Consider the following 23,377-nt stretch of genomic DNA (forward strand, 5'->3'; position numbering starts at 1 on the left):
GAGACTTAGAAAGTCACACAGAAAATGAACACTACAAGTTATTCCAGCTACAGCTGATTCTACAGGAGTCATGTAGTGCAATAGGACTGCAAAAAACGTTCCTTTTCAGATGATGGTGTGTCACCGTAACACAGAGGGCAGACAACATGCTTGAGCACAGTTGGACAGCAATTATATGGTTGGTGGGGGAGAGAAGGATTGTCACAATTTCACAGACATTAAACAATTGCTAAATATGGATGAGCTGCATGTTTTTCTCCTAGAATATGAAAAATGTTATCAGCTGGCTGGTTTGAAAAAAATAATATATTTTTCAAAATTTACAAACACTATAAATAAAGAAATATTCGGGCTCGGTTGGATGCGTTGTGCAAGCCAATGCTGTAATTTGTAAAGAACAAAAACCGTTCTGCATCATGGCTGATTTAGGAACTATCCTACACTATCGAGCGCACCGTACGTACCAGTAGAAACGATTGGGAGCCACTCGCTCGTGCACCAGCTGCCACCTCCGTCCAAACTCCACCGAGCTGTAGAGCTGCAGAAAGACAACCAGACATGAGTATTTCATCACATGCATCTTAACACTTGCTGAAATTGACCGTTTTATATAACACTGGCCTTTTTCAGATCACGAGCTGTGTTTACTCTTTACTGTGGGTTTGTTTTCACACCTTGATTTATTCGTCAATTTAACAGCAGCAGCGTAACGAGGAGTGGGAGACGAGCTTTCTCACAATATCTCACACACATATTTGGCTCGAGTCGAAGGTATTAAATTAGATTAAAATTTACATAATATTCAAACACTGCAAATGAATAACATGGCTTAAAAACATCTAGCAGTGTAATCACTGTCTGTCTTCCCACACGGCTGTGCGTTACTAGAGAACTCTTACAGAGAATATTTTGCCATGAAGCCATTAACACAATGAAAAACACGATAAGAATGAAATGTGTAGGGTGCAGCTTTTCATACGCTACAGAAATGTGCCTCGCTGTAACAAGCCTGCAAACTGCAGCGACATATGAGGTATGAGGAGCCAAAGCGTAGTGGGTGGTCTCCATACAGACGTTATTCACTGGTGGGTAAATCGCTGGAAGCTGAGATTTTATCGTTTACACAGTAAGCAGAGAATACATGTGAAAATCTGTGTGTAATGCATCCAGATGTCCACAAAGGAGCCCCCGAGTGTCTCCGTTCATTCCAGACTCACATCCACTGAGAACTGAGAGACTTCAGCTTATTCAAGTTGTGTTCTTCAAGCAATTATGGAATTACTGAAAGACTAACTGACTAATTATCTGTCTTCAAGATACAACGTATTACACTGAATTTGTGATCTCGGCACACTGATATTCTAGATTTTGTTCATAAAGTTAATGATCTGTTCTTCAGGAATAACAGCAGTAATAATAACAGTGGTATCAGTGTGTGTTTGTATTTTTCTTTACAAATCCCCACTCGCCATGTGGGCGGTCTTTACCAGCAGAATACGTTCAAAACCTTTATGTTTATATATAAATATATGTGGTGGCTCCTAGAGACAAAACACGTACAAACTCCAAAACAGAGCTACCTAAGATCACTTAAATTAATTGAAAGCACATGTGTATTGTTTGTGTATTTATACACCAGCACTCATATATATTCAAATAATTTAAAAAAAAAGTTCATTTACCTGTTGCTACCACACATCACACTTATGTAGCCACTAAAGCTCAACACTGCACCTAGCATCCTGGAGCACTTCTGTTGTGTTTTGTACGTGATTTGAAGTTTGTATGTGCTTTGTCTCTCGGGGCCACAGTAAATATACTTTTATTTATTCACTCCACATAAAATGTAATAAATAAATCATATAATACAAAAACCAACTATTTACATTTAAACTTTTAACTATTTAAATGTTCAGGTTTTTCCTTTTAAACAAATTTAAAGTGAAACAACACAAAACACTGCAAACCACAACACAATTAAATATAAATTATAATATGAAAACAAAAAGAAGATGCATATTCTCTGTCATATGGACCTGCATGAATAAGCTTTCTGAATCCTTTATCATCTGCACCTGAAAATAGTTGTGGATGATTACTATACCTTTCTAATGTGACGTTGTTGTCCCTGGCTCTCTCTCTCTCTCCCTCCCGCTCTGTTCCTGTGCTACTGACTGTAACTTCCGCCCCTCCCCCCTCTGCCCAGCGCAAAGCACAAGGCTCGCGTGCGGAGTGAAGCGGGAAAAAAAGTGCGAGAGAGAGGGTGAGAGAAAAAAACCCCTATGGCTCTAAATAAGGAGTTCACCTCAAAGACCCGGCCCTAAGAGCCGTTTCGTTCGCAACCGACACATCACTAGTTTACAGACAGAAAGATGACAGGCGCACACACACATGCTACCACAAACATCAATAATGGGATTTTATTGTACCATACCGCTGTGTTAATCAAGAATCTATTTGCAAAAGGAAGTTATTAAAGTTCTAATTGTTAATTTGACTGTTTTTAATTTGTTTCTTGTTTTTTTCATATTCATATTTCACAATGATGTTTTTATAAGCTTTTTCATGACAGTAATGTTGTCTGGATGACGAGTTTGAGACGAGGGAAGTGATGGAAAACGGTGGGACTGCATAACTCATCAAGGAGGTGCTCACGTTTAGGGCGAAATTTATATTAGACATGCTTTTTTTGTAATACAGTCTTTTAAATCTATATTCTTTAGAATTATGTATAATGTAATGTATTATGTAGGATAACTGGATATAAAATGCTGAAATATTAATATTATGGAAAAACATCTCCCAACTAAGAAACATGTTTCTCATATTTACAAAATAAATGAGTCGTGCCAAAATACGGTTTATATTAAGGAGAACTGGTAATTAGAATTAAATGCTATAATCACTGATAATATATGGGAAGCAAAAGCTGTCACAAGGTATCTTATATACCTAATAAAGAACTATGCCCTTGGAGAAAATGTGGGGAAACAGCAGATTATTCACATATTTGTGGGGATTGTCCAATAATTCGAGGATTCTGGAAAAGAATCAAAGAAGAAACAGAAAATCCTACAAGTTAATCCTCCATTAAATTCAACCTTATTTCTTTTAGGAGTTATACCTAGAGAGGCATATAGCCCAGACAAAAAAAAAGAATCTACAGATACTCCTATTGATAGCTAAGAAAATGATAACTGTGAAATGGAAACAACCAAGCCCACCATTCATAACACAACGGAAACAGAGACTGAAAAGAGTTCACACAACGGAGTGAATGACAGTGAGCGTCCACCAGAGATGAAACTGTGTGACCAGAAACCTGGTGAATGAACAAGAATCCTGAATGTTGCACTATAAGGTTATAAACTCCCCTCATGATATTTTATTTTATTGATCTTGGTCTGTTTTTCTCTCTTCTGTGGTCCTTTATCAGAGAATGTTAACATTGTGTTTGTTTGTTATCACAAAAAATACTAAATTGAAAGTTCAAAAACATCAAATAAAATGTTTAAATATAACAGTTTGTAATATGATAATGAGTTGAATTCCTTTTTAAAATAGGCACAAAATATTATTTCATTAAATATTTCATAAAGGCTTTTAAAATCTATTTAATATTTTATGAAGTGGAAGCAGAAAAGTCACAGTCAAATATCTGCAGACCTGTGCTTCTTACTGTACCATGAAAACTATGATTTTTTTAATCATTTTAATCCTACTCTGACTCTTTATGTGCTATTTGAAATTAAATGTAAAAAATCACATCAATCCATTTTTTGTTTGTTTGATGATTATGCAGGCATCTGCGTGCTGCTTGCTCAGTATATCAACAACCTTGACAGTCTTTTTGTCCCCAAACAACTGCATTCTCTGACAAATCCGTTTACTCTGTAGCTTACAGCTGGAATTTAATGAGCCATGAAACTTATTTCAGTGTTTCAGGCTGGACCTTTTTCCATTTTAAGCATGGCCAGCCATGCAGAATGTGTAAACAATCATTTATTAGTGGATAACAGAAATGTGACTCTGTTTGTTTATATTCATTTATTTTCTAATTGCATATATTTACTCTGTGCTGAAGGGTAGCATGGAGGCCTGCATTCAAAAAACATCCCTGAGACCGTGTCTTGATAGATTATTACTGATGTCAAATCAATGATTGTATTCTGTTTTTTAAAAAAAGTTTTACTAATTACTCTCTAATAGCATTTCACTTTAAAAGCCTTAATTATATGACTATATTGCTCAATATCTTTAAATAAAAAAAAAACAGCTAAACACTCAGCATGATGGTGACTGTAGAAAGCAGTGGGGCTTCTGAGACACGAAGCTTACCTGCCTCATCCTAAGTATATGCAAACTATATATTCACTATCGCATCTGGTTCGTGCGCATTCGCGTGTCGAACAGCGACGAGACAAATGGCAAACAGCACGGCTGATAAGATTTCCATGACATCTATGCAACGCTGTGCTAAGCAGATGCCAGAGAAAGGAAGTGGGAGGGGGCAGGAAATCACTCTGACTAATTACCCTCCTATAGCAAGTTAGTATGTAGCCAAGCAAGTGACAGCAACTGTTAAGTTGGGTGCAGGGGGTTGACGCAGTCTTTACAACCTCCAAAAGGTCTCTTAGTCAAGAAATTCAACAGCACTGCCAAAAAGGAGGTGAGCAGATTGAAAGAGAAGCACTTTAGGGTGGAGATAATGCATGTGGGTGGGAGCACAGCTGGGTGGGGGAGGCAGCGAGTGTAAGTGCAAGAAAGGGGGGGGTTGAGCAAGTCCTGACACCTGACATACAGCGAGCAAAGAAATGGTACAGAAGCAGAGCATGAAGTTTTAATATACTGTTTACTACATCATCTGCTGGGTGATGCAAGGTAGGACATCACCTGACAGCGCTGCGTTGGTGCTGTTCCTGTGACATCATGTGTCGCTCCACCACCATCAGTGACCGCGCCCCAGCTTTGCTTTCGACACATAATTACCTTTATGAAAGGACGGGTTTTAACCACAAACACGGGCTCTTCTTGAACCCAAGCCTCATAAAATGGGACTAAAATCTGAAAATTAAAACCAAAACCAAAAATGCTGAAAAATGCTGATGTTTAATAACAAAGAATCACAGATCCGCAGAGTGTGCTCTTTGCTGTTGTGCGGCAGCAATACCACATGCAGAGATAGACTGTGTCGGTTCCTCCTTTGCTGCTAAACAGCCCCGACCCATTACGGCATGAATCCAGTAGATCCTTTTTATCATTTCAGGACCACGGAGAGCACACATGACTGTGTTTTTTTGTGGTGGACAAATTCAGCTGTGTGCACGCTGACACTATGTGACATATACATTTCCAGTTGGTTTTATCCCTTTAAGTACTGTAAGCTTTCTTAGTACAACAGTGCCACAGAACGTGACAATAGAAAACTGTCGTATGGCTTGCAGTACTACATTTGAACCTGACAACCGTTTCCTTCATAATAACTCTACATGTGTATGGCCTATATGTCTATAGTTATATGCTTTCCTGATTCCAATTAACAAGCGGTGCCTGTCCTGTTGATCTGCAGCTGAATATCTCTTAGTTTGCAACCTTGTGCTAAATTGCACAGCTCTTGGCAGACGAGGTGTGTCATGTTGAAATGAACTGACCTGTTTAGAAAAACAGAAAAGGTGGTTTGGTCAATCATCCATAAACCTACCCACACCTATCAGCAGCACATGGGATTTGCACTCACACCCTATTTAGTAAATCTGTCCCTACAACTGATAGGCTAACTGTGTGTGTGTGTGTGTGTGTGTGTGTGTGTGTGTGTGTGTGTGTGTGTGTGTGTGTGTGTGTGTGTGTGTGTGCATTGTGCGCATTGGAAGCATCAGTAAGAGCGTGATTTACTTTCATTGTAAAAGAGACAGGCAAGTTCACCCACACTCTGTACATCCACATATCCACGCGTCCACAACAAAGGAGGATCCCTTCATTATTCATCATAGCTGAAATATTAGACCCAAATGGGCTGAGCTGCAAGAAAAGCATTTTTATTAATGCAGACGGTCATTTTAAAATGTCTATAAATTCCACCTCTTTTTGTTTCTGCCTCAGACATACAGCTACTTTCTCCCCACACTGCTTCCTACATTAGATGAGTCAGTGTTTTCTCCAATCTCTAATTTTCAGTTTGTGTGCTAATAAAATGATGACTGAGAAAAAAAGTCAGTGTCAATACTGAGGCTTAGTTCATAGTTATTTCAGTGTAGCTTTCTCTTTTTTTGACAGTTCTTTAGAAACTCGAGAACTTTAGACGGAAATGAGGAGCTGAATGAATTCACAGCAGAGAGTTCACTCCGCTCGTCAAATTGGGTCAATAAAACACAAAAACCTTGGCTCCCCCCGACGGATCGTTAGTAAGTTCAGAGTCTGAACAAAGCTACCGTGTGCTTTAATACAGCTCAGATTAAGTCAAAGCTGTTTCATTTCAAAAGAACAGAAACAGTCATAAGCATGATAGAGGTCAGAGGTCACGAGTTCAGCTTCTACCACACGCACAAATTCCCTGGAAATGATTTATTTATTTTATTTTATTACCAATACAAAAATGGTTTCAGGTGCACTTTCAGAGCTTGACTGAAGAACAAATCATACATACTGAGAAAATGTAAAAAGAAAAAAAGACTCTTTGAACATCTGGGTCACCAGTTGGTTTGAACTTCATATCTGTACGTTTTAAACCAAGTTCAGTTTACTTATCTCAAAATTCAAACGCCGTGAGACTCTCAGTATGTTGTCTGTGGCTTAAAAGAACCCAATAAGCTAAACAACCTACAAAGAGATAAACAACTAAAGAAATCCTCCATATATAGAGCTAATACCACCTGTGAATTATTTAGGTTCAGCAAATGTGCTGAATAAATAAACGGGTTGAGGATGAACAGGTGTTTGTTTGTTTATAAAAACAGAAATGGCAAATCAACAGACTCCACCTTGTTTTATAAATGCAACATGTTTATGAGGTTTTCAAAATACATTTTCTATGAATTAATATCACTAACAGTGAGACTGCGCCCACTGAAGTTTTAAAGTGGCTCATTCTCCTCATGAGAAGCCTCGTTTTAGCCATGCTGGAGGTGTATTATAAAGTCTGGCTTCATATGTGGTGGCATCATTTTGAAATGCAGTGCATTCAAACCAGGTGACTTGTTAACAGCTAAGATGCTTAAGAGATTTAAAGGAATTTCTCAACCTAAAACCGCTCGTTACGTAGCTGCAGGCCCGCGTGAGCTGAGCTGTGTGGGTTCTGGATTATTGGGTTGGTGCATTTTAACTTCTGAATCACTTATCCGTGAACATGGTTCTTTAAACAGCACACAGCTGCAGTGTATGGAAGCCCACTTCCACCAAGAGGAAGAAAAAAGGATTCTCTGGGTTGAATATAGCAAAAGGAAATTAATTTAAGGACTGGGCCTTCCATAGAGGGCTTGTTTGTTGTCTTAGTGTTGCTTGTCTAGTGAGTGCTGTCAGTCTTTTTCAGAATAACTTGGCATTTCTCAAGGCTAAAGTACTGTCCCTGTTAAAAACAGAGGACTATATTATATGCCATTTTGAATTTCTCCACATTTGCAAACAATGACTGGTCACATAAAACAAGAAGGCTCGAAGCTGATATCATGTTATTTGCTATCTTGATGTCTTTGTGACACTGGCCCTTGCCTGCAGAGGTAAAGTCAGAAGATGAGCCAGACTTTTTCAAAGTGAACTTCAGCATACACGTCTGACTAAAAGCATCATAATTCCCATCTTTCTCCTGTTCTCCTGGTGAAACGGGCTTCCACGCCAGTTTTAATATTACTATCCTCACTTATCCGCTTCCCTCTCAAGTGAAACTCGTGAACTCTGACCCGTGCTTGAGCTAAACTCTTGTGTAACAGGTTTATCCGTCTTGCTCCTGGCCACTGTAATCCTGCCCTCATTGTTGCTTATCTTACTTAACGCTCTTTTGATTCCTTTTGAACAACTGGCCACTGAACTCGCCTCAGCCGTTCTCTCACCTTCTGGTCATGGCTGTAGGCGAGAATCCAGTCCTCCTGCTCAGGGTGGAAGAGAAGGCTGAGGATGTAGAAATTCAGCCGGTACTTCTGGTAGGTGGCTCCTTCATCAGAGCTGATCAGAAGGCTACTCTCTATCTCCGGATCGGTTAGCAGCATGATCTGAAAATGTCACAAAGATGAAAGATTAGGGACACTGCAAGCAGGCTGAGAAAACAGCTCACAAAACAGCAGCAGTAACAGCTAGCCCAAACAGAGCAGAAAGACAGGCCAGCGGAGGATAGCCTACAGTGAAACATTTGTGCATCAAAATGCAAGCGTGTGAGTTTTCTTCTTTGATTGTGCTGAATTATTTGTCGCTTTTCTTCCAATTCACCCACTTGTAAAAGACAAATACACAGAGACAAGTCAATCAGAACTGATTACCATATCTGAGATATAAAGCATATTATTACCAGTGAGGCTGCAGATTAGCATATAAAAACTTGTCATCCACAGTCAGTTTTCCACTGATGATACCATATCGTGAAAAATAATTTGTATCTGTTAGGTTTGATGATATAATCAGTATGATACATCTTGCAGCAAATGGGTGTGTGTAACAGCAGCAGCGTGCACCCGCTGTTTGTCTCTGTCTTCATGCTCACTGCCTATGCTCAGTCAGGCCTTAAGAGCTTTGATTTCCCATGAGCTTCTTTCTCTTCTTAGAGGTCCAACTTTTCTTTTGCCGAATTCTGGCACAGCCCCCAGAAAAAGGACAAAAAAAACACCGTCCAAAATTCCTGCTTATTATCAGATGCAAATATAATTGAATCGGTGGACCTCAACCGCCATAAGTACTGTCAGCATCAGGAGTAGCAGTAAAGTAGCAGTTTGCTGAGGTCAGACACTAGAAGGTGTTTGTGAGTAAAACACAAGCAAAAAACAACCATCAGAACTCTGGTTTAAACGTCAGGACAGTTCTGACCACGATAATCAATCCACCCATCAGTCCATCCATCACTTATCCTGGTCAGGTGATGTGTTGGGTTAGCAGTCTATGCTGAGACGCCCATAGCTCCCTGCCCTCAGTGAGATCTACGTCTCCTCCCAGTTGGACATGCTCAAAAAAGTGACTCCACTCTGAGCTACTCCTGAATTTGTCTTCTCACAATATCTACAACGCTCAGCTATGATAGTCAGGGTGGGGGAACTCATTATTACAGTTCCACTAAGCATGGTATGAATATCACATTCTGGACTTGCAAATTTACATTTGGATGTCAATTAGGTGACAATTCCATATAAAGGGGTAGATGTGAACCTAAACCTATCCCTAACCAGTTGGCCGACAGCTTCACGGATTTTAAGATGTTAAAGAACGCAAACACCGACTTAAGGGGCAAAATGTGCTGTAAATGTTTTAGAGGAAGCACTGCTTCAGCATCCATTTCTGGAAAGGGTTTAATTTCCACAGGACATGAGAAAAACATCCCCACTGTTCTCCTACTGTCCTGTCAAGGCTGGAGGGAAAGGGATTTGTTACAAATGTGTTACTGTGTACCACAGGCAATAGGCTTGCAGAGGAGCTCCAAGAGCCCTGGTAAATTTTACACTACATACAGGCTGTACTGGCTGAAAAAGTGCCGAATATAGTTTTATTAGCTGAAAATATTAATCTAAAAGTTTTGGGATCGAACATTAGGAGACAGTAAAGCACAGTGTTCCTGGCAGAATACAAATACAGCAATATCTGGGAAGTATATGAAAAAAGTTTGCAGGATAAGACAGAAAATGCTGAGTTGCTGAAAGTTCTCGAAGAAGAAAAAGATAAGTGTGTTTAATGTGATCACAGTTCACAGACACTCTTTCAGGTACCTATAGATATATAAGTATAGGTACTGTAAGACTAGAATGTTTGTCGCGTTGCTATTTTGCTCAGTGCTGTTTCTGTTGGTCAGTGTTATTAATGACAGGTTTCCAAACTAAGAACCTAAAACAGTCCAATGGGAAAACTGAAAGTTCACTTATGTGCATTATGATCATTTTACCTTCAATATTAGAGCATTATTACTGAATGTGTTGGAGTTTAAGTTCTATCGTTAACAGTGTCATATATTTCTACTGTCCTATCCTAAATGGTTGCCTTGTGTTTATAAGCTTTTATCCATCCTCTCTATGGTCTGAGTCTTTTTGGTGACTAAGAATATATAAGGTAGTATATAAGGCAGAGTTTGACTCCTTTTGTCAGCCCAATCTTATTTGTCGAGTTTCATAACTGTGAAAGCCTAGCTCTGTTTTTTCTCAATTACAGGCTGTTAAAAGTGCCAAAGCTCTCGCAACGTTTCTGATGCCAACGTGTCGATAAAAGCAGTCGTGTAAAGTTGTATAAAGAAAAGTCCCCGTGTCTTACATTAGGTTTAAAGATGGCCTTTAGCATGACAATCTCCGTGTGGCCATTATGTCACCAGACAGCCGAGAGAATGAGAAGACACACTGCTCTCACAGTCAATATCTGTCTCGGTGTGGCAGCGTGCGGTCGAGTGTTTCTGTTCACTCATGCCGGTGAGTCATTTGTCAGCACTTGCTCGGGCAACAGCAGCCGTGGTAGGCAGGCCCACTAACACCAGTTCATCAATCACAGAAGGCAGATATAATGTTACATACGTGAGCCACATGCTAACCAATCCAATCAAACGCACTCAAATGCTGTCTGAACTACAAACCCCAATTAAGGGTTTTCTCATTCCCTGGAACAGCGACGCAGGTCCAATAACAGACAACTTTATAATTGCTGTTGTGTTTGTGGTGAGTGGAGGATTACAGGAACATTAAACACTGTTGGCATGCTTGCAGAAATGTGTAATCCACTAGTATACATCAAAATATGGAGATCAATACAGCCTGTTACAATGTGTAAATACAATATGGTAATTACTACAGCTATGATGCATGGCTCTGTTTTGGGGGGGGGGTTCCCCCAGCTTTGTTCTCTTGTATTAAAAAAAAGACCACTTCATTAACCTTTTCAGACACGGACAAATAATGGATGATGCTGTCAGACAGACACCACAACATGAAAAAAAAGATTCTTGTAGCGTAATGTTGTTTAGCTCCACAAAGTGAGGGTGTGAAAATAGCTTGGTTTTGCCTTGTTTGCCTTCAGTCTCTCGCCTCACTCGCTCCACGTGCAGCATCCCAGCATGCAAAAGAGGCTCGACATAAAACTTCTGCATGTAGAGGTTCACACGAGCTCTCATGAATTCATTTTGTGCGGGCTCCTCCCAGCGCAGAAAGCTAACACATGCATGAACGGACTGAATACAGATACTGGATTCCACACTCTTATACAAAGAAGAAATGGCAGAGACAATGCAGCTAATAAATGTTACATTTTAGACAAAGAGCAAAGAAACTTGTCAGATGAGAAAATGTTGCATCCTTTTCGAACGCATTTCAGGTGTAGGCTGTGGCCTTTTCTCATTCTCACTCATTATAATGAGTAAGCTCCACTAATGAATATTTTTAATAAAAGCAATGGCTGACATGATTCAGAGACAAACCTGTAAATGCACCTAATGTGGCTTTTAGCCTCTTTTTGCTGAGGGGCTTGGTTTTTAGAGGGACTCGGGTACTGTTTGCTTAAACCTAACTTTGCCTTTAGCTGCAAGAAGCTGCTGTTTTGTACAAAATTTTTGTACAAAATCTTTAAGAAATCTAAATTTATCTGGTGCACGGACAAAAGATTAGTGCTGAGTATGGAGGAGGGTGAAGATTTTACTTGCAGTCCTCAGATGGAAAGAAGACTGAATCTGAATCTTTCTCAACTTTGGGATAGATTAAGTATATCTTGTCTTTTTACTTAATGTCTGTGTCAAAAATGATAATTGTAATCAGTGAGGTCTAAATATTCCATTTCAAATATTCAATTAAATTCAACTATATCTAGGTGTTTTTTTGGGTTTTTTTTCTCCTGTTAACAAACCCAACCATCCATCCATGACGGCATGACAGTTCAACACATTCTGATCCCAGTGCATCAAATACTGCTGCTCATATCCTGTCTTCCTCCTCTCTCCCCAACCGGTCGCAGCAGATGGCCCCGCCCCTCCCTGAGCCTGGTTCTGCTGGAGGTTTCTTCCTGTTAAAAGGGAGTTTTTCCTTCCCACTGTCGCCAAAGCGCTGCTCATAGGGGGTCATATGGTTGTTGGGTTTTCTCTGTGTGTATTATTGTAGGGTCGACCTTACAATATGAAGCGCCTTGAGGCGACTGTTGTTGTGATTTGGCGCTGTATAAATAAAACTGAATTGAATTCATAGAGTCCCATATGCCACATTGCTGGATCTCTAAGTGCTTAGAGGTTCTTAGGTTTTTCAGCCATGAGACACGGTTCATGTCCGGATTTGGTAGTTTCATATCTTGGATTTTCTTTCCTTGGCTTTCACTTGCCAAATTTGATTTCCACCAGCTGATTACCTTCATTTCCTCGTTTTTTTTTTGCAGTTGTATATATGCTGTTGGCATCACATTTAAATGTATGCATTGGAAAGTGATTCTAAAGGTTGTTTAAGTACAGTTGAGAAGACAGAAGCAAACAGGCTGGAAAGAAGCACAGTTTGCTTAAAGCTTAGCTAAATTTTGTGGCTTTACAAAAAAGCGTCTCAATGTCAGCAGAAACCCCACAATTGTCCCAGCTTGGCACTTAAAAATGTATTCTTCATCACTGAAATGGTGTTTTAACAAAATGATTGCAGTTTCAAAGGACAGTGAATATCCATCCATGAAAAAGACTGAAGATTTTTAGATTTTCTTTTTTATGTCTCAGCTCACTGCTGAGTGTTGAAGTGCTATTCAGCTGTCGTGTTTAATACTCCTACTGCAGAAAACAACAGTCAAACTCGGGGTATTACTTTCAAACAGATCTGTGGCGTCACATTTGTAATCAGTAATATAAACAGAACTTTAATAATGGTGCAGTAATGAACCCACAGTAATCAAATTCAAAGTCACAGATTAACATGTAGTGCCCTTCTGAGCACTGAACAGTCTGGTCACAATGCTTAGGAACTTTGCCCTAAAACTTTTCTTATCAGCACTCACACTATGTGTGTGTGTGTGTGTGTGTGTGTGTGTGTGTGTGTGTGTGTGTGTGTGTGTGTGTGTGTGTGTGTGTGTGTATATGAGGCCAAAAAGGTTGAATATGACAAAGGTTAATGAAGCATGTTTGTGACTGCTGGAGGACATTTATGTGTAAGGAGTGTAATCCACCACTGCAGCAGCATAAATACTCTGTAAGAGAATATTAATCAAATTAGCTTCATATTTTCCATTTCATATATTCAGCCTGTAATTGGATACCAACTCCTCTCAATAAATCTATGACTAATTTCTTGCAATACTCAGCAATAAATAGTGTTCGTTGCTGAGACTTTAAGCAGGTCCAGATCGGGAAAGCAGAGGAACAAAAGAAACAACCTGAGATTTATTCTTTCTCTGGGGAAACTCAATTTTCGAGCTTTGGGGATGATTTTTTTTTTTTAACTTTTATTGCCAAAAATAACAAGGCAATTCACATCAACAACATGACCTGAGACCAAATCTGCAGCATATAATGGTGAGGCTTATTCAAAAACTTAATTTAAAAGAAAAAAACATATATACACATATACATGCATACATACATAGATACATACCAATACCTAAGCACAGATGTAACAATGTTAAGGCTTGAGTGTCCATCCATCCATCCATTCGCTTCCGCTTATCCTTTTTCAGGGTCGCGGGGGGCGCTGGAGCCTATCCCAGCTGTCATAGGGCGAGAGGCAGGGTACACCCTGGACAGGTCGCCAGTCTGTCTGTTTCACCTCTCATCCGAGAAGCTTCTTCAGTTCTAAGGTCAAATGGTGGAGAGTCCCAGATATAAACCTAGTGGGAGTTTCCCCTCACAGAGGGACAAAAGGACCCCCTGATGATCCTCTAATCACATCCACAGGACAAGACTCAGCAGTCCATCTGCATCTTAAGGATAAAGGACACTCTTTCGAGGATGCCAATGTTCACATTTTGGACAGAGAGGACAGATGGTTTGAAAGAGGAGTGAAAGAAGCATCTATGTCCACTGTGAGCGACCATCTTTGAACAGAGGCGGTGGTTTACGACACCAACTCTCTGCCATCTATAATCCAGTTTTGAGATCCCTTCCCAGACGCCTTAACGCCCACTCACATCCTGGGCCATCTGACCTCAGGAATTCGCATGATAAGGTGGGGCCAGGTTTCACAATGAACTCACCCGAAACTCTGCCTGATTGGGACCCACACCCAGTTTCACACCTTGGCTCAGGTGATTAGAGGATCATCAGGGGGTCCTTTTGTCCCTCTGTGGGGGGATACTCCCACTAGGTTTATATCTGGGACTCTCCACCATTTGACCTTAGAACTGAAGAAGCTTCTCGGATGAGAGGTGAAACGTCTTCAAGCAACTTAAAGAAGTCCAGACGCTTTTCTTTGCAAGCTCCTTTGACTACGATGACCTGGATGACTGAGAACCTTCACAGACATATTGTAGTTGAGCTGTTATCGGTTCCATCGTATAGACATGTCTAGTTTTCAGAAGCCACTGGGCAACTGTGGGTGTTTCTGGTTTGAGCCAGTGATGCAGGAGAAAGTGCTGCTCATAGAAGAAACCATCAGGAAAGATATCCAACAAAAAGATCAGAGGATCCATTGGGAGGTTGACAGACAATATGTTTTGTATAATGTTCTTGACATCCATCCAGTACTGTTGTATGTAAACACAGTTTACATACACAAACATTTACATTCACAAACCCACACCCTCTCCAACATTTATCACTGACGCTACTTTTGGATAGAAAGGTTTTCAGTGGAGTTCTAAAAAAATCTTAATTTAACCTTCCAGTCAAATTCCTTCCACATTTGACTCCCCACCCCTCTATGGCAGCCACAACAGACACTCTCCCATGTGACATCATCCAACATTATATTGAGCTCCATTTCCCATTGTTGTTTTATATGATAGGTATTATCAGACATGTCAACCAGCAGTTTCTGGTAGATCAAAGACACTTGGTTTTTCAATGTACCCGACTTTTCAAGCAGTTTTATAAAATGGTTTTCCAACCCGATTGGTTCTCTTCTAATATTGTCCCAGTCTTTATGCTTTGTAATGTAGTCCCTTAACTGTAAGTATCTATAATGGTCCCCTGGGGATAAAACATATTTCGCCCTTAGCTGGGCAAAACGTTTAAGAGTATTCTTTTCAAACAGCTGATTGACTGTAATCAATCCTTTCTCCGCCCACCTCAACATTTCCATTTATGGGAACTGCTCGAGACATGGTCAAATTCCCTTTTAACATTTTTAACACTTGGTTCCAAATCTTTACGGTATGCTTGACCCATGGGTTAGTTATTTTAATCTTTTTCCGTGATTGTGGGTTGAGAAATGGGAGACTCCGAAGGGAGATACCTGGTAATGAATACTCTTCCATAGATACCCACTGCATTTCTGAATCACGAATAATCCAGGCAGCCATTGATTTTAATTGAGCTGCCCAATAATACATTCTGAAGTTAGGCAATTTGAGGGCCCCTTTTTCCTTTCCAGACATTAACATTTTGAGTCTGACCCTTGGTCGTTTATTCTGTCAGATAAATTTAGATGTAATGCGTTCTAATAATTTGAATGCAGACTGTGGGATCAAAATGGGTAGGTGCTGAAATAGGAATAATAGGTGTGGAAGAATATTCATCCTTATACATTCAATCCTCCCCATAAAAGTGAGTGGGAGTAGGTTCCATCTGTCCAAGTCCCTCCTAATCTCCTTGAACAACCGATCATAATTGAGTGCAAGTAGCTGGTTTTAGGAGTAATAATTACCCCCAAGTATCTGAAGCCCTGTTTGGAGCGTCTAAAAGATACAAGATGATCTAGCTGTGTGGGCCAGTTGCCAACAATCATTAACGCCTCAGATTTATTTGTATTTATTTTATAACCTGACACTGTACCATAATCTTTAAGGTTGCTCAGAAGAGCTGGGACAGAGGTGACCGGATTCTCTAAAAATAGCAGAATATCATCTGCGAAAAGTGACAGCTTATGTTGTGTATTGGTTTCATCTCTAATTCCTTGTATGAGAGGGTTGGATCTGATCAGTTCAGCTAACGGTTCAATACTAAGAGCAAATAAGGACGGCGATAACACTTCACCCTGTCTAGTGCCACCGCCTAGAGAGAAGAAGTCGGAGCAGTGACCATTAACCCTTACCCGAGACCTGGGATTTTTATATAGTGTTTGGACCCATGAGATAAAAGTCTCATTAAAGCCCATATGCCTGAGAGTCTGTTGCAGGAAGTCCCAATCTACCCGGTCAAAGGCCTTTTCTGCATCCAGGCTCAAGAACATTGAAGAGGTGTCCCTTTCCTGTGCCATAATCTGAAGATTGAGGGCCCTTCTAACATTATCTGAACCTTGCCTATGGAAAATAAAACCTGTTTGGTCAGGTTTCACTAGTGTTTTTGAATTCTATTTGCAATAATGGCTGTAAGAATTTTTAAATCAACACAAAGCAAGCTGAGTAAAGTCGGGTCCTTGCTTTCTTTATGGATGACACTAATAATAGCTTCAGACCATGACTGGGGGGGGATCACCTTTAAATAATGCATAATTATAAACTTTGCATAATATCTGCTCTGTAAAATCTTTTTCTTGGGGTGGAACTGGCGCCACACATCCACTAGGCCCAATTCTTTAATCATTGTATTTAAACTACAAGATTTTTTGGATTTGGGGCCATTGTGTGCCGGGAGTCTGTCGACAGCTGCTTTCAAAGTACAATTGAAATCACCTCCCACCAAGATCATTCCTTCAGATTTTTCTGCTCTTAATGATGCAATATTCTTGAAGAAATTTGGACAGTCCTCGTTTGGTGCATATAAATTTAGTAAAGTAATTTTAGACCTCCCTACAGAGCTAATCACCATCACATAGCGCCCTTCCCTATCTGCAAATGTATTTTCATGGTGGAAATATGTTGACCTGCTAACAAGAATTGCAACTCCTCTTTTTCTCCCATCCTGATAAGTAGAGCTATATTGTTGTTCAACCCACTCTCTCCCCAACTTCCTGTGTTCCCTTTCAGAGAGGTGAGTCTCCTGGAGCATTGCTATGGAGCACCTAAAGTTTTTCATTTGGTTCAGTACCTTTTTCCTTTTAATTGGACTATTCAAACCCTTTACGTTATACAAAACACAAATTAGATCTTTCATATCTTAGACTCATATCCTATACAGACAAAACTAAATTATTATACTCAATGAAATAATGGTCCACAATTGGTCTCAGGCCAAGATAAACAAAACCATTTAGAACTAAACAAACAAAGAACATTAAGAACAGTAGCTTCCACGTACCCGACTGGATTAATAACAACCTGAGCAAACCAGTCCGCGGTGTATCCTGGGCGGAGCGTGGTGACAAGTCCTCCGTGGGGGAAAAACACAATGTGTTATTTCGTCGCTGTTGCCCGCTCGCAGAGCGGCTCATTGCGACTATATAAGTAAGTGGGGGGGGTATCCACTTGTGTGCGCACTTTCCATCCATTGTACAAGCAAAAAATTTTTTTTATCTCTTCCTAACATTTATGTCCAAGAAAAACTAAAATTAACTCGGCAGGAGTGACATCTCAGTCCTCCATAAGGAAAGTTTTTATTTCGGCAAGGGAGAGGGTCATACCTGCCCCAGTTCCCCCAGCGGACCGTCGGCACCGGGATTGCTCCGTTTCCATGCGCTCCCTCTGGTCGACTCGCACTTGTATCCCCAGCTCTTGCAGCGTCGGCAGGGCTTCCATCAAACTTGAGAACGTCTTCTCACCACCATCCTTGAACAGTCTCAGTTTTGCTGGAAACACACACTTGGCTCTGATGTTTTTCAGCTTTAATTGCTTTACCGCATCTCGTACCAGTGCCCTCCTCTTTTGCAGTTCCGGGGAAAAATCATGGTCAAAATATATCTGCGTGCCCTTATATAAGACACGCTTCTGGTCCCAGGCTTGTCATAGAATGGTCTCTTTCACAGAGAAGTCCCAGAATCTGACCACCAGTGAGCGCGGTGCTGCATCGGGGTTCTTGGGTTTAGCAGCGAGGACTCTGTGTGCTCGCTCTATTCCAATGTTAAGATCAGTGGGAAGTTGAAGAGTTGATTCACACAGCTCTAGTACAAACAGCTTAACATCTCTCCCCTCACTCCCTTCTGGGACACGATAGATCCTCAGGTTGTTTCGCCTTAGTCTATTTTGCATGTCCTCGCATCATGCTGTGAGATCCATTTCTCTATTTAACAAGTACCGGAGGGCTCATTCATGACGCCTGGTGGAGTCTTCGTTGTCGCCGATCTGCTCCTCCATCTCCATTGTTCTGTTTTCCAGCTTTGTCATATCTTCTCTCAGAATCTTGAAAGACGCCTCCGGTCTCGTCAGAGCTTGCTGTGTTTCCATATGCCCGTCTTTGTTATCTTTTCTTATCTTCTCCAGTTCTGCTAATATCCTCGTTTCTGCATCACGAGTGCTAGCAGTAGCATTAGCATCTGCATTCGAGGACAAAGTTAGTTGCTTCAAATGCTCGCCTTTATCTTTATTTTGATCCTGTTTGCTGGATCCTTTGCCTCTCAGGGACAATGCCATGCTGGTTGAAATGGAAATTGCCGAGTTTTAAAAATTGTAGTTAGGAGTAATGTATTAATCTGGACGGAGCTCGTTCCTTATGCTGCTTGATTAGATCAAGGCGTCACCGGAAGCCCCCTTTGGGGATGATTTAATAGAAGTTGCTAGACTTGCTTCATCCTTTTTGATTGCAGAGCAGAAATAATAATAAAAAAAGACAGAGAAGGCGAACACCTAAATACCTAAATCCACCTGAGGTTACAGTTTGAACTGGGATTGACGGAGCCAGCAGGAGCCCAGGAGCCAGCAACGATCTTGTATTTGTAATCAGACACAGGAAAGCTGCACAGACTAATACCACTTTCTTGTTTCCTTTTGACTGGAAATCACAACCAGTGTGGCATTTTTGGACACAGTTACGTTGGGGGTCAAGGACAGTTCAAACTTTCCACAGACTTGAGCACTTTCAACAACAACAACAACAATCTTTATTTATAGAGCACATTTAAAAACCAATGGCATGCCAAAGTGCTTAACATAAAACAAATTAACACAAGTATAAACAGAGTCATAAAAAAATAGAAGTGTAAAATTATGTTCACAGGAAAAGCCACCAATAGAAAAAATATAACTATAGCACATAACTATAGCACAATATAACTATGCCATCAAAACACAATGGCGACAAGACACACACAGCGGAAATAAAAGCATAATAGGAAAATTAAAAGAATAAATAAATCTCTGCAGACAAGGCCAGCATTTAGCCGGTAGAAAAAGCAAGATTAAACAAACACGTTTTAAGCCGTGATTTAAAAGATTGAATAGAGTCAGACGCCCGGATGCCAATCGGAAGGTTGTTCCACAACTCTGGTGCAGCCAGAGCAAACGCTCGATCACCTCTAGATTTCAACCGAGATCTAGGCTGCACCAGCAGTAACTGTGAGGATGATCTTAAAGCCCTAGCAGGAACATATGAGCTTAAGAGTTCCTTAAGATAGCTCGGTGCTGTGTTATTAGTGATTTTAAAAGTAAACAGCAGAATTTTAAATTGGATACGGTATTTCACAGGCAACCAGTGCAAATCAGCCAGGACGGGAGTAATGTGGGCAAACTTCCTAGTTTTGGTTAGAATGCGTGCAGCAGCATTTTGGACTGTCTGTAATCTGTGAAGGAGGGCAGAGTGGAGACCAAAATAGAGTGAATTGCAGTAATCCAGCCTCGAAGTTACAAAGGCATGGATGAGCTTTTCCAGGTCTTTATGCGGGATATACTGCCTGGCCTTAGAGATAAGGCGGAGTTGGTAAAAACTGGATCTAACAACAGCAGACACTTGTTTATCAAGTTTAAATGAGCTGTCAAATAAGACACCCAGATTCCTAACAGTGTCAGAGAAAGAACTAGTGAGAAAACCAAAAGCATCACGAAGTTTGGCACGGAGAACATTACTGCCAAAGACCACAATTTCAGTTTTCTTATCATTGAGGATAAGAGTATTTGCCAGGAGCCATTGCTTGACCTCACACATGCACTCTCGAAAACAATTCAAGGACGAAGCTAGGTCATCATTTAACTCAAAGTAGATCTGAATGTCATCAGCATAATAATGAAAAGCGATGTGATATTTCTCAAAGATAGCGCTTAAAGGAAGCATGTACAATGAGAACAGAGTAGGGCCTAACACAGATCCCTGAGGGACACCACAGCAAACAGGTACAGCGGAGGAAGAGGAATTGGCCAAATGAACCGAGGAGAGCCGATTGGAGAGGTATGATTTAAACCAATCCAGAGCAGCACCCTTGATGCCTACAGCGTGCACAAGTCTCGCCAATAGGATGTTATGATCAACCATATCGAATGCCGACGATAAATCCAGTAGCACTAGGACCGAGGAGCGTCCATTATCAGCCATTAGTAGAAGGTCATTAAAAACTCGAAGCAGCGCTGACTCAGTGCTATGATGTGGTTTGAAGGCCGATTGGAATTTATCATTTATGCTATTCTCATCCAGGTAAGCCTGGAGTTGAAGCAAAACTATCTTCTCAAGAATTTTGGCCAAGAACGGAAGCTTTGAAATCGGCCTATAGTTCGCATAATCATTATAATCGAGGTTCCTTTTTTTAAGAACAGGCTGAATTATAGCATGTTTAAAGGCTGATGGTACGCAGCCGGAAAGCAAAGAAGAGTTCAAAAGGGACAATATACTAGGTCCAATTGCACTGAAACAGTCCTTGACTATACGAGATGGAAGAACATCATATACGAGATTAGTATTGTTCAGCTGTTCAACTAGACGCTTAAGAGTAGGGAGTGAAACGGGTTCAAACTGATGGAAGGTAGAGGAACAGTCAGGGGTAAACACAGGGCCTGTCATTAAAGGAAGAGCAGATTTGAGAGATGAAACTTTATCTAAAAAATAATTTAAAAATTGTTCGCAAAGAACCGGGGAGCACAGCAGCGGCATAGTGGGGCAGGGGTTGACCACAGAGTTAAAAATTTTAAATAAAATTCGAGGATTGTTACCATTGGTAGAGATAATTTTTGAAAGGAAAGCTGCTTTAGCCATTTTGGCAGCAGTTTGAAACTTCATGCGGCTAATACGTAGGATGTCGTAAGATGCCTGGAGTTTATCTTTCCTCCACCTCCTCTCATCCTGCCGACACACACGTCGTAGAGCGCGAACAGAGTCGCTTAACCAGCATTGTGAATAAGTCCTGGGGCGCTTCATTTTAATAGGTGCAACAATGTCTTCATGTTCAACAGTTTTTCAGCTGTAAACATTTATTTGTATTGCTTACTTCATACTTATTATTTACTATGACTTTATTGCAGCAACAGAAAGACAGTTATTGACAAGAAGATCACTTTGCTAAATCACTTCTAGTGTTTGTCTGTTCACTTTGTCCTGAAGTGATTGGGATTATCTTGTTTGTTTTTTTACAAATGTTGCTCAAAGCCAAAGAATGAACTCTGGATTATTTCAGCACAGGCTGAAGGGAAGCAGAAGTCAGCTTCAGGTGCTACTTAAGCCAGAGGAACTGAGTCTCATAAGTGAAGCCAAAGGGCAGTAAAGGTGGAGCAGCTTCAGCCAGGAGAGAGTGAAGCATTCTCAAGAGGTTGTTAAAATGTCAGCGGTAAACATGTGCTGGACAGGCTAAAGGTCCCGGCACCTCCTGTTGTCACTGCCAGCACCTTTAACCAAAAATGCAAGGCAGGAAGAAGCCATAAAAGATTAGCTTGTCCATCCAGGAACATGTTCTCATGGATGTTTTCACACACCTGATTCAGTCTTTTGGCCTCATTGTGCGTTTTCTGAGTTAGGGTTAGGGTTGTAAATGTGTTGTTTTTTTCACAACGCGCTCAGTGTGTAATGGCCTTTAGTGTTTTCAGACACTTGGTGGTTAGGTGTGGATTCCAAAACTACTCAGTTATGATTAGAAAATATTTATGGTTTAGGTTTAAATATGGCTGGCACCTTTGTTTATGAAACTCATTACGTACGTCATACAGGCATCACCTTTAACTGCAATATGTCAGTCGTTCTGATTGTAAAGAAAAAAAAATTGAGAATTCTTGAGATTTTGTGTCTCATAAATTTGCAGTAACAGGAAAGCCCCGCACTAAAGCTTAAACTTCCTTTTTCAAAGTAATGTCAGGACCATAATTTAAAAACTGATAATGCTGTATCCAGTAAGGCTTGAAACCAATAGTTGAGACCATAAACTCATCAGTAAAATACTTACCGAGGTCAAGAGAGCCAAGAAGCCAAGGGCCATTTCCCCTAAGCATCTGTACAACCACATGAGCTTCTCTGTGCTGGTCGTTAAAAGTGTTCACAGATCCAAAATTTCTAATCTTAGATCTTCAGGCACTTCTGCACTGATTTCACTTCGACTTTATAGCTTCCAAGTCTTAAAGGTTTACAAAGAGTTGATGGATTTTAACTCGTAGTCTCTCATAAACTTCTGTGGCCCATGACGCAGCTCTTTCACAGTGACATTTTCTTTGCGGTTGAAGAACTGATACACGAGCTCGTCTTTCCCTGTCCGTGTATATTAAAAAATATATTAATTTACTCCACTGAGGTTGTCTTGGATGTACATTTAATAACTCTGCAATTAGGATCACATCTGCTGAAGTCATACTCGGCAATATTTTTAACGTGGACTGCAAATTTGATGCTTTTCAATTTGTCTTAATTTGGCTGCTTTCACATTGTGCTGTATGATAACGCAACATTCAAAAAGCATAGTTCTATTTTCCAGCAACAGCATGTTAAAGTTCTGACTTTATTTATAACCACATCCATGCAGACATTTGCATGCATATATATGTGGATGTTTTTCTAAATATATATTCAGTCAACAGTTTTTGTTTACACTTGCTTATTATCATCAGCATTTAAAATTCACAAACACTATAAATGTCTTTGTTTTAATTCACTTATTTATGAAATAATGCAGTCTGGTGATTTTTAGCTAATAGCTGAAACAGTCGCAGTGAGATGAACATCAGTTTTGTTCAGCTCCACATACGCTGGCGACGGTACGGCAGCATCCAGCATGTCTATATGTTTCTGAGCAGTCGAACTGATCTTACGTTGACAGTCCTGCAGGAACATGTTTTCACAGATGGACGGCTGAGCTGACTGAAAGGGCAGATTGTCGTCTTCCTCTGT

The 23,377-nt window shown here is 40.4% G+C and overlaps 1 protein-coding gene across 1 annotated transcript in view; it reads right to left on the reverse strand.

The window, feature by feature from the left end:
* sorcs1 (sortilin-related VPS10 domain containing receptor 1) overlaps positions 1-23,377 on the reverse strand; it is a gene marked incomplete at its 5' end in the record, with an annotated part of 195,976 nt that overhangs the window by 56,686 nt on the left and 115,913 nt on the right. Inside the window, 2 exon segments of the mRNA XM_082537936.1 lie at positions 465-538; positions 8,043-8,201. Coding sequence (XP_082394062.1) covers positions 465-538; positions 8,043-8,201 — 233 coding nt within the window.

Source organism: Aulonocara stuartgranti (genome assembly GCF_965226115.1).
Source record: "Aulonocara stuartgranti genome assembly, chromosome: 6".
NCBI classification, from domain to species: Eukaryota; Metazoa; Chordata; class Actinopteri; order Cichliformes; family Cichlidae; genus Aulonocara; species Aulonocara stuartgranti.